The sequence below is a fragment of the Chaetodon auriga genome, chromosome 5, assembly GCF_051107435.1.
Source record: "Chaetodon auriga isolate fChaAug3 chromosome 5, fChaAug3.hap1, whole genome shotgun sequence".
In the NCBI taxonomy this organism is placed as follows: domain Eukaryota; kingdom Metazoa; phylum Chordata; class Actinopteri; order Chaetodontiformes; family Chaetodontidae; genus Chaetodon; species Chaetodon auriga.
This window is the reverse complement of record NC_135078.1, coordinates 29202501-29212500: the sequence shown is the minus strand read 5'-3', so window position 1 is coordinate 29212500 and position 10000 is coordinate 29202501. Positions and strand designations below refer to the sequence as shown.

General features: G+C 49.5%; 1 protein-coding gene across 1 annotated transcript in view; it reads left to right on the top strand.

The window, feature by feature from the left end:
- The window catches only part of kazald3 (Kazal-type serine peptidase inhibitor domain 3), a 10738-nt gene extending 3071 nt beyond the window's left edge, over positions 1-7667 (top strand). The window contains exons 1-4 of the mRNA XM_076731416.1: positions 1-3347; positions 5183-5343; positions 5423-5570; positions 7185-7667. The exon at positions 1-3347 is cut by the window's left edge and continues 3071 nt beyond it. Of these exons, the coding sequence (XP_076587531.1) occupies positions 2795-3347; positions 5183-5343; positions 5423-5570; positions 7185-7270 (948 nt within the window). The 5' untranslated portion in view covers positions 1-2794 and the 3' untranslated portion in view covers positions 7271-7667. The remainder of the gene's footprint in view (positions 3348-5182; positions 5344-5422; positions 5571-7184) is intronic.
- Positions 7668-10000: the final 2333 nt, after the last annotated feature.

Genomic DNA, 10000 nt, shown 5'->3' with positions numbered 1-10000 from the left:
CCCCTGGAATCTTTCTGTGGAATCGTAGAACTTCAGGACATCTAAAAGCTCCTGAAGGATCCAAAGAGCTCATTCAAGCACTTTTAAAGCCCTTTCAAGGAAATGTGGAAAAAACCTGAAGACTCCTAGAACACCATGGATGAACCCCCCACAGACCCCAGGGAACCTCCCAAAATACATTCAATGACTCCAGGATTCCCGATTCAAAGACCCCAAAGATTTCCTGAAGCCCTGGAGTCTCTGGACACAGAAACCCCCGAAACTCCTTCTTGTTGGAACATTCAGAGGACCCTGTGAAATTGGCCTGAAACCTCCTGCAGGACCCTGGGAACCTTTTCCAGACTTAAAAACCCTTCCAGGCCTGATAATGACTTGAACAGCTGTGAGGACTGATGGGGGAAGGGAGCGTGAAAAGAGCCCATCAAACATCCAGCTACTGTCTGAGACCCTGAACACACCGTCAGGTGAGGCAGAACAACACCGGAAATAAGAACACTGTGCCTTCAAAATAAAAGCTCAAACATTTCAGCTCTCTCCACAGCAGCTGTGCTTTTTCCTCCAGATTTCACCCGTGTTCACTCGGTGGTCACGCTGATGATTTCTGACTGTTTGTGGGTACAAACTGTTTAACTTTCTGCTGAATCTGGCTTTGTATTTCTTCTCAGACAGCAGGAGGACGGATGGGTGGAGACGGGTGGAGGTCCTTGATGACGCTGGAGGCCAATTTTTCACATATGGCTTGTGTCACTTTGCTGAACACTGACCTGCAAATTCACACTGCTGACCAATAGCAAGCAGTGTAATGGAGGAAGCTAGCGTAGCTTAGCTATGTACAGACTCCACAGCAGAGACACAGTTTGCTCACAGTTAGGACACAGGAGGACTGACATAGCTTTAAATGAACTGAGCTAACTGACCGTTACACTCTTTTTCTTCTTCAGTAACATTTTATTGAATGAAATAAACTTTAGGACCAAATATTTGACAGTGATTCATTTTGCTGCAGAGTAAAACTTTGACTGAAAGCGACGATGTCCAACAGTCCAGCCTGAGTGGTTTCAAGGTGCGTCTTGACCTCGTCCTGAGAGGGATCTGACCACCCGCGAGCCTGTAATCAAAACCGCCAAGCGAGTGACGTTGAACGCAGAGTGTCGGAGCAATTAGCAAACAAGATCATTAGCTGGTCGAAAAAGGAGTAAATAAACTGAGAAAAGTCAGTGAAGTCACTGAAAACACCGCCGTTCAGAGGACAAACTGAGCGTGAAGGAGCTCGGACCTGACGGCCGGACGTCTTCATCAGACAGCAGTCGAAGACAGAGGGAGGAGATGTGCGCGCTCTTTTTCACGGAGCTGCTCTGAGAAGACGTCTCGGCTCACGTGACGCAGTGAGGCAGCTGCTTTATTCTGCTTCCCTGACCAACGTGATCAAGCACGTGTGGCTTAAAGCCTGATGGCTTCACTTATTTTCTTTAGACAAAGGGACGATGTTTTGTTGCTTTGATAGTCTTAAATATGAGGATTTGATGTGTTTTCATTGTCATTTAAGGTTGTTAATATAAATGTTAGCTAACAGAAGCACTTTGGGCTTTAAGCCTGATGGTCTGATTGTTTTTTTAAACAAAACGTTCAGTGTTTGTTGGTTTCATGTGTGTGTATTTGCTGTTTTTTCTTTTTTTATTTGAGTATGTAAATATAAACATGTTGTTCCAAACAATTAGCTGGACAGAAGAAGCGCTTGGTTCTCTTGGAAGCTGTGAAAATGAATTGTTTCTCTTCTTAGTTTTGAAGTAAAAAATACATTTACACATTCTTGGTTTGTTTAATGATGGGAAAGGAGATTTTAAGGGTTTGTGTGGACCAATTCTATCTTATCTGGAGCCAAACATATCAAACACTGGGGAGATGAATTCAGATTCACTAACTGGTAACATTCACCTGCATTTAACTGTCTGTTTTAACATAATATACATTAATTCTTGTGGTCCGGCGTCGGCAACTCCGCTTTTTGGTTTGGTAAATTAAGTGCGCCCCCAAGACAAAAATTCACCAGCCGCCACTGGATCTGACTCTACATGGTTGTCAAGACAGGAAACAGGAAGCTGGGGATGTAAATAGGCTTCATTACTATCAGTAAGCCTGTCTGAGATCAGTCCAGGATCACTTCAGGACAGCAGAGGACAGGGACTGACCTAAAAACCGGTCGTACATTGAACTGGCGTAAAGAAAGAACCCCCCCACCACCACCACACACACACACACACACACACACACACACACACACAGCTAAAGCCACCGGGGAGGAGATTCAGCATGAGGACTGTTTTAAGACTGACTGAACAACAAAATGTGAACCTGAAAACCCGTTTTTCATGTTTTTATTTGGAAGGATTTGACCGGAAGTGTGACGTTTTATTGTGACAAGCTTGACTGGTGTCTCGTCAGAGTGTGTGAGTGTGTGAGTGTGTGTGTGTGTGTGTGTGTGTGTGTGTGTGTGTGTGTGTGTGTGTGGGGAGAAGCAGCGCGAGCCGCTCAGCTGTTCAAACCGTTTTTCTCTGGTCTTCAGAAAAGCTGGATTCTGTTTCCGGAAGCTCAGACTAAACTTTCCCTTCTCTTTCACCTTGTTCGGTTTCTTTCGTCTTTTCTCGGTTTTCTCCTCTTTTTCTCGGTGTTTGGGTCGCAGAGGAATGTGACTGACGGACACTGATCCTTCTGGGTTCTTCTGTCGCGTTGAACCAGAGAAAGAACCGGACCGGCTTCACCTGTCTGGAGCTAAGCGGAACCTGACCGGGTTAACATGCCGGGGCTGAGAGGACTGGTTCTCCTGGGTCTCTGTCTAAACCTCCACACATGCCGGGCCCGCCCCAACCCGCTGCCCGACCTCAGCACAGAGCCGCCGGTCCGCTTCTTCCTCACCGACCCGATGCTGGACTACGACTTGCTGGATGAGGATCTGGGAGGCGTCGTGGGTCGGAACGGGAACTGGACCTGCGGGCCCTGTGAGCCGGACCTGTGCCCGGAGAACCGCGGCTGCCGGGCCGGCCTGGTGCTGGACTCGTGCGGCTGCTGTCAGGAGTGCGGAAACCTGGAGGGCCAAGCCTGCGACCCGGGGGACCGCAGCGTCTACTACGGGCTCTGCGGGGCCGGGCTGCGGTGTCTGACGGACCCGCGGCCCGCAGGAGGAGGAGGAGGAGGCGAGGAGGATGAAGAGGAGCAGGTGTGTGTGTGTGAGGAGCAGGAGGCGGTGTGTGGCAGTGATGGAGTCACATACATGAACATGTGTCAGTTCAGAGAGGCCGCGTTCTCCAAACCAGAACTCAAGACCAGGGGAAGGGGGCCCTGCAAGACCGGTAGGACGCCTGTCTGTCTACCTGTGTGTGTGTGTGTGTGTGTGTGTGTGTGTGTGTGCGTGCGTGTGTGTGCGATATAGTCTAATCAGGATAAATGGATTCACATTCAGTCTCATGAACATGACTGATAATCCATAATAATGATTGATCATTGATTATTGGCAGTTGTAGCTCAGAGCTGGTCTCGTCCTCGTCCTCTGGTCCTGTCCTCTGGTCCTGTCCTCTGGTCCACTGTGTCATGGTAACCTGAGGTTTTTGACTGAAAGGAGACGTTTTAAGACGTGACCTTGGACGAGGAGACGTGTCTCCGTCTGCTGACAGTTTGTAGAGAGCGAGCGAAACAGAAGACAGATGGCAGCTTTATGGACAGGAACCAGATTCAGATTCATGGGCTGGTTTTTCCCTCCAGCTGAACAAACCCTTCAGTCCTCTGAAGTGTCTTCAGCAGAGACAGAAATCTGTCTCGCATTTACTGAATCACGAAAAGAATTAGAGAGCATGAAGTGTCCAGATACGAAGGTGACTGAATAAATCCACATTTTACGCGACAGAGTGACGAGCTCCAGAGTGACGAGCTCCAGAGAGAAACACAGTACATTTACTTTCCTGTGTTTCCTTTTCACGCTGCTGTCGGCCTCCACTGCACCGTCACTGCACTCAGAGGTCTGGAGTTATTAGTAACTTCACAGATTCACATTCATTTGAACAAACTTTAAGAAGAAAATCAGATTCAGTTAAATCAGACAGCCGTCAGAGACACACACACACACACACACACACACGCACACACACAGAACACACACACACACACACACACACACACACACACACAGAACACACATACACACACACACACGCACACACACACACACACACACACTGCTACTTCATCCTGCATCGACATTTTTAAGTTTGTCTTTATTTTGGATGTTTTCGGAAGTTTTCCGTGAACCTTCCTCTCTTGGCCGGTTGGTGCGTCTCCAGCGGCGTCCGTCTTCTTCTGGAGGAGCAAAGAGACGGAGGTGGACAGCTCTCCTCTCACATGGCTGCAGTTGCATCCTTCCTTTGAAAGCTTCCCCTCGGTCCTCGAGCCTTCAGCTCAGGGTGAAAACGGCCGACGTGCTTCTTCAGATTCCTCGTGTCACCCAAGTGTTCGGTGTTCGTGAGGCAGGTCGTCGGTCCACATCGTCCAACAGATGGAAGCGATGTCAGAATAACGCCGGCCCATAATGCATTGCACGTCGTAACTTTACAAACTTGTTGTTTGACCGAGGCCAGAAAATCCACCAGCAGGAGGTTTGAAGTCCTGAAGACGATCCGCATCGAGTCCTCAACGTCCACATCCTGCTGCTTCTCAGGATCACCAAATGTCCACACCTGTCTCACCAGCTCACTGTCTGTCCGTCTGTCTGTCTGTCTGTCTGTCTGTCTGTCTGTCTCTCTCTATCTCTGTCTGTCCGTCTGTCTGTCCATCCATCCGTCTGTCTCTCTGTCTGTCTGTCCGTCTGTCTGTCTGTCTGTCCGTCTGTCCGTTTGTCTGTCTGTCTCTCTCTGTCTGTCTGTCTGTCTGTCCATCCATCCGTCTGTCTCTCTCTCTCTGTCTGTCTGTCTGTCTGTCTCACTGTCTGTCTATCTGTCCGTCTGTCTATCTGTCTGTCTGTCTGTCTCACTGTCTGTCTATCTGTCCATCTGTCCGTTTGTCTGTCTGTCTGTCTCTCTATCTGTCCATCTGTCCGTTTGTCTGTCTGTCTGTCTCTCTCTCTGTCCGTCTGTCTCACTGTCTGTCTATCTCACGTCTCTCTCTCTCTCTGTCTCACTGTCTGTCTGTCTGTCAGTCCCCATCATTAAGGTCCCCCCTCACAGTCAGGTGAATGGGACCGGCAGCAGTCTCGTCTTCCTCTGTGAGGTCTTTGCGTTTCCGATGGCTCTGGTCGAGTGGAGAAAGGAGGGACGAGACGTCGTCCTGCCCGGAGACGACCCCCACATCTCCGTCCAGGTGCAGCTCAGAGACTGGACCCAAATCGTTTCAAAAGTCCACCTTCCGGCTGACTCACTGTGGTTTTCTGTCTCCACAGTCTCGGGGCGGTCCTCTGAAATTCGAGCTCTCCAGTTGGCTGCAGATTGAGGGGGCGGGGCCAGAGGACTCGGGAACCTATCGTTGCATTGCTCGAAACAACCTGGGCTCGGTGTCCGCCTCTGCTGTACTGGGAGTACTGGGAGCGGGTGAGGCAGAGAGATGATAACAGCTGACCTGTTTTAGACTTAGTCTCGGTTTTAGACGTGTTTAGTCGACGTCATCTTTTTCGTTTTAGTTTAGTTTTAGTTTTAGTTTTCCGGTGAAAACTTTGGACTCTTTAACGTCGTCTTAGGGAAAGAAAACATGAATTTAATTTTCGTCCATGAAAACATTTTAGTCTTCAAAACGTTTCAGTCAAAACGTCAGAAGACGTCTTTCAGATTTCATGAGTCCTCAAACGTCCTCTGAGACGTCGTGAAGCAGAAGAAGAAGGTAGCAGGAGAAAAGTCGAGTACAAGTACCTCAGTTTTTTAATTAAATACAGTACGTGAGTGACTGTACTTGTACACAGGAAGCGTTAGCTGATAGTAAGTTTCACTTCGTTTAAATTAAGAAAAAAACTTTTATTTTTGCTTTTCCTCGTCTCTTTTTTCATCGACAGATTGTGTTGAGCTTTAGTCGCAGTTATTGTTGAATGAAGTCTGTCTCACTGTCTGTCTCACTGTCTGTCTGACTGTCTGTCTGACTGTCTGTCTGACTGTCTGTCTGACTGTCTCACTGTCTGTCTGTCTGACTGTCTGTCTGTCTATCTCACTGTCTGTCTGTCTGTCTGACTGTCTGTCTGACTGTCTGTCTGTCTCACCGTCTGTCTCACTGTCTGTCTCACTGTCTGTCTGTCTGTCTGACTGTCTGTCTGTCTCACTGTCTGTCTCACTGTCTGTCTGACTGTCTGTCTGACTGTCTGTCTCACCGTCTGTCTCACTGTCTGTCTCACTGTCTGTCTGTCTCACTGTCTGTCTCACTGTCTGTCTGTCTCACTGTCTGTCTCACCGTCTGTCTGTCTGTCTGTCTGACTGTCTGTCTGTCTGTCTCACTGTCTGTCTCACCATCTGTCTGTCTCACTGTCTGTCTGTCTCACCGTCTGTCTGACTGTCTGTCTCACCGTCTGTCTTTCTGTCTGTCTCACCGTCTGTCTCACTGTCTGTCTCACCGTCTGTCTCATTGTCTGTCTCACCGTCTGTCTGACTGTCTGTCTCACCGTCTGTCTTTCTGTCTGTCTCACCGTCTGTCTCACTGTCTGTCTCACTGTCTGTCTCACCGTCTGTCTGACTGTCTGTCTCACTGTCTGTCTTTCTGTCTGTCTCACCGTCTGTCTGACTGTCTGTCTCATTGTCTGTCTCACCGTCTGTCTGACTGTCTGTCTCACCGTCTGTCTCACTGTCTGTCTGACTGTCTGTCTCACCGTCTGTCTGACTGTCTGTCTCACCGTCTGTCTCACCGTCTGTCTGACTGTCTGTCTGACTGTCTGTCTGTCTGTCTGTCTGTCTCACCGTCTGTCTGACTGTCTGTCTCACCGTCTGTCTCACCGTCTGTCTCACTGTCTGTCTCACCGTCTGTCTGACTGTCTGTCTCACCGTCTGTCTTTCTGTCTGTCTCACCGTCTGTCTGACTGTCTGTCTCACTGTCTGTCTCACCGTCTGTCTGACTGTCTGACTGTCTGTCTCACCGTCTGTCTTTCTGTCTGTCTCACCGTCTGTCTGCCTGTCTGTCTCACTGTCTGTCTGGCTGACTGTCTCACTGTCTGTCTCACCATCTGTCAGAGGAGCTGTCGTCCTACCTGGCCAATAGTGTGTCAGAGATGAAGCAGCTGATGGACGCCACAGACTACGACCAGGACTTCTACTAACCCACCCGTGATGTCACTTCCTGTCACCTGGCGTCCCTTCTGTCCAGCGCTGAGCGGCAGAGACGGGAGACACATCGTCGTGTGACACCAGGTGATGGACAGTGTTCAGAGACTCTCAGGACGGATCATCCACACGTTCTTCTTCGCGCGTCCTGGTTTGCTGATGTCACGGCGAGCTGCGGCTCGGCCGTCGGTGTGAAACCAACTTAATAAATGTCTCAATAACCAACAGCGTCTGTGTTTCCTGTCTGAGCTCCTTCATCACGTTGAGACGCAGCCTGAACCCGGATCAGCTGCTACTGCTGTGACGTCATCCCGCACGACTCTGCAGCAGCCAATCAGATGCATGGAAGCACACGTAGAGTCCCTGTAAGGAGAAGGCGGAGCCACAGCTGTGTGTGTGTGTGTTGGGTTGATCATGTGATTTACCCTCTGACCTGTTTGTTTTCTTTAAACCAATCACTGTGGTCGTGAGTGGCGCAGAGCCCAGGATGTGTTGGAACTCGTCCCGGTGAACAGGTGCAGGTGTGGAGGTGAGGCTGAACTCCCACCAAACAGCTGCTAGCTCGTTCACGACGTAGCATCCAGGTTTGGGCTCGTTTCCATATCGACCAGCGTGTCCGTCAGAGTGGAAGGGCTCGTTTGAGACGGGCCGATCGGCCGCTCACCTGAAAACCTGAAGACTTTACTTCGCTCGGCCTGGTTGCTCACACTTCGGAGAGGAGCTAACGATCAGAGCAGAGACACTGAACCTGAACGGAGGTGTCCCGAATCGCCACACGCTGCTCCACCGCCTCGCTGACTTTATCAGTGCTGTCCAGAAAAACGACGACGCAGACTTTGTGCCGTCATAACCGACAGTTTGAGCGACTGCTAAGTCTCAGTTGAGATGAGGTCTGAAAGGTCTATGGGAGAAAAGCAGTCTAAATATACATCAGGGTTAACGGCTGCTTCTGAGTTCCTGTTTGATCCATTTTGTCTTTAATAATTCTTGTCATTACAGTATAGAAACACATGGTCAGACAGAGGTCTGACTCCAGTCCTGAAGACAAACCTGAGCTTGTTCTTGGACTCATTAAGAAGTTAACCTGATGGTGGCGCTACATGAAAAGTCAGAGGATCACCACAGTCAATAGAACTGATGCTCTGAGACCAGGAGTGGTCCAAGTCCAAGTGGTGGACTGACTGTCAGACTTTGGCCTCTCAGAGCCACACCGGCAGCGTCAGCTGAGGTCAAGACATCCTGACTTCAGTCCAGAAACTCTGGATCCTAAAGGACCTCCACATTCCCCCACAGAGGAGGCCTTCACGCTGACCCTCAGTCCGCCGGCTAAACCCACTCACAGTTAAAGCTCATTGTGTTGAATATAAACATGATCTGACAGCAGGACTTCCTGAAACGTCCTGACTGAGACAGACTCAGACCACAGGAAGTCAAAACCCCACTGAGACAGAAATGAAATCCTCTGTCTGAGTTTCCATCCAGAGGAACTGAACAAACACGGTGAATCTATTAACCGAAGGAAACGCAGCAGCTGAGCTCCTGCTGCTTCCAAAGCGACGCATTTCAACGTGTTTTCCAGCTCCTCGACATGTCCAGTCTGAGTTTGACGTGGAAAATCTCAGATCGGTGTGATTGACAGCCTGGATCCACTTCACACATCATGTGTGAGTTTCTCCAGGATCACTTCGTGGACTCTGAGCTGCTGAGGGCCTGCGAGGGTGAAAGTGTGCAAGGAACACGAGAACTTTTGGGACCATGCTGATCCACTTTAGGACCCCATGATGCTCTGGGGGATATAAACCCTTCAACTCTGTTTTTATCCTTTATTTCCTAACATTTAGTCAAACTGTCTCCATTGAAAGTGCTGAATTAGCTGTTAGCAGCTCCTGTTAGCAGCTCTGGTTAGCGGCTCCTGTTAGCGGCTCCTATTAGCGGCTCCTGTTATCAGCTCCTGTTAACGGCTCCTGTTAGTGGCTCCTGTTAGCGGCTCCTATTAGTGGCTCCTGTTATCGGCTCCTGTTAACGGCTCCTGTTAGCGGCTCCTGTTAGTGGCTCCTGTTAGCGGCTCCTATTAGCGGCTCCTGTTATCAGCTCCTGTTAACGGCTCCTGTTAGCGGCTCCTGTTAGCAGCTCTGGTTAGCGGCTCCTGTTAGCGGCTCCTATTAGCGGCTCCTGTTATCAGCTCCTGTTAACGGCTCCTGTTAGTGGCTCCTATTAGTGGCTCCTGTTATCAGCTCCTGTTAGCGGCTCCTGTTAGTGGCTCCTGTTAACGGCTCCTGTTAGTGGCTCCTGTTAGCAGCTCCTGTTAGCAACTGGTTAGCGGCTCCTGTTAGCGGCTCCTGTTAGCAGTGTTGAGCTGTGCTGAGGTTAAAAACTCTTCTGCAGGTGAGACTGAACACAGACAGACTGAATAACAGTGAAATAAACAAGACAGCATTAAATGAAGCTTGTGACTGCTGGAACAGCTGAGACAAACAGCAGGTGGAGCAGATCCTCCAGTCGCTGCCATTAAACCACCACAGAAGAAGAGACACAACGCGATGACGTCATTAAAGAGCTGCCATCAAATGATAAGACATTTCTGTTAGCGTCATGTGTTCACGTGAGAAAGGTTACAGCCTCCTCCTCATCCTCCACACACATCTAATGATTTCAGCTCTTCGCTGAAGAGACGTCTAGTCACATGACTCATGATGTCATCGCTCAACAACAACTCTAACAGCTCA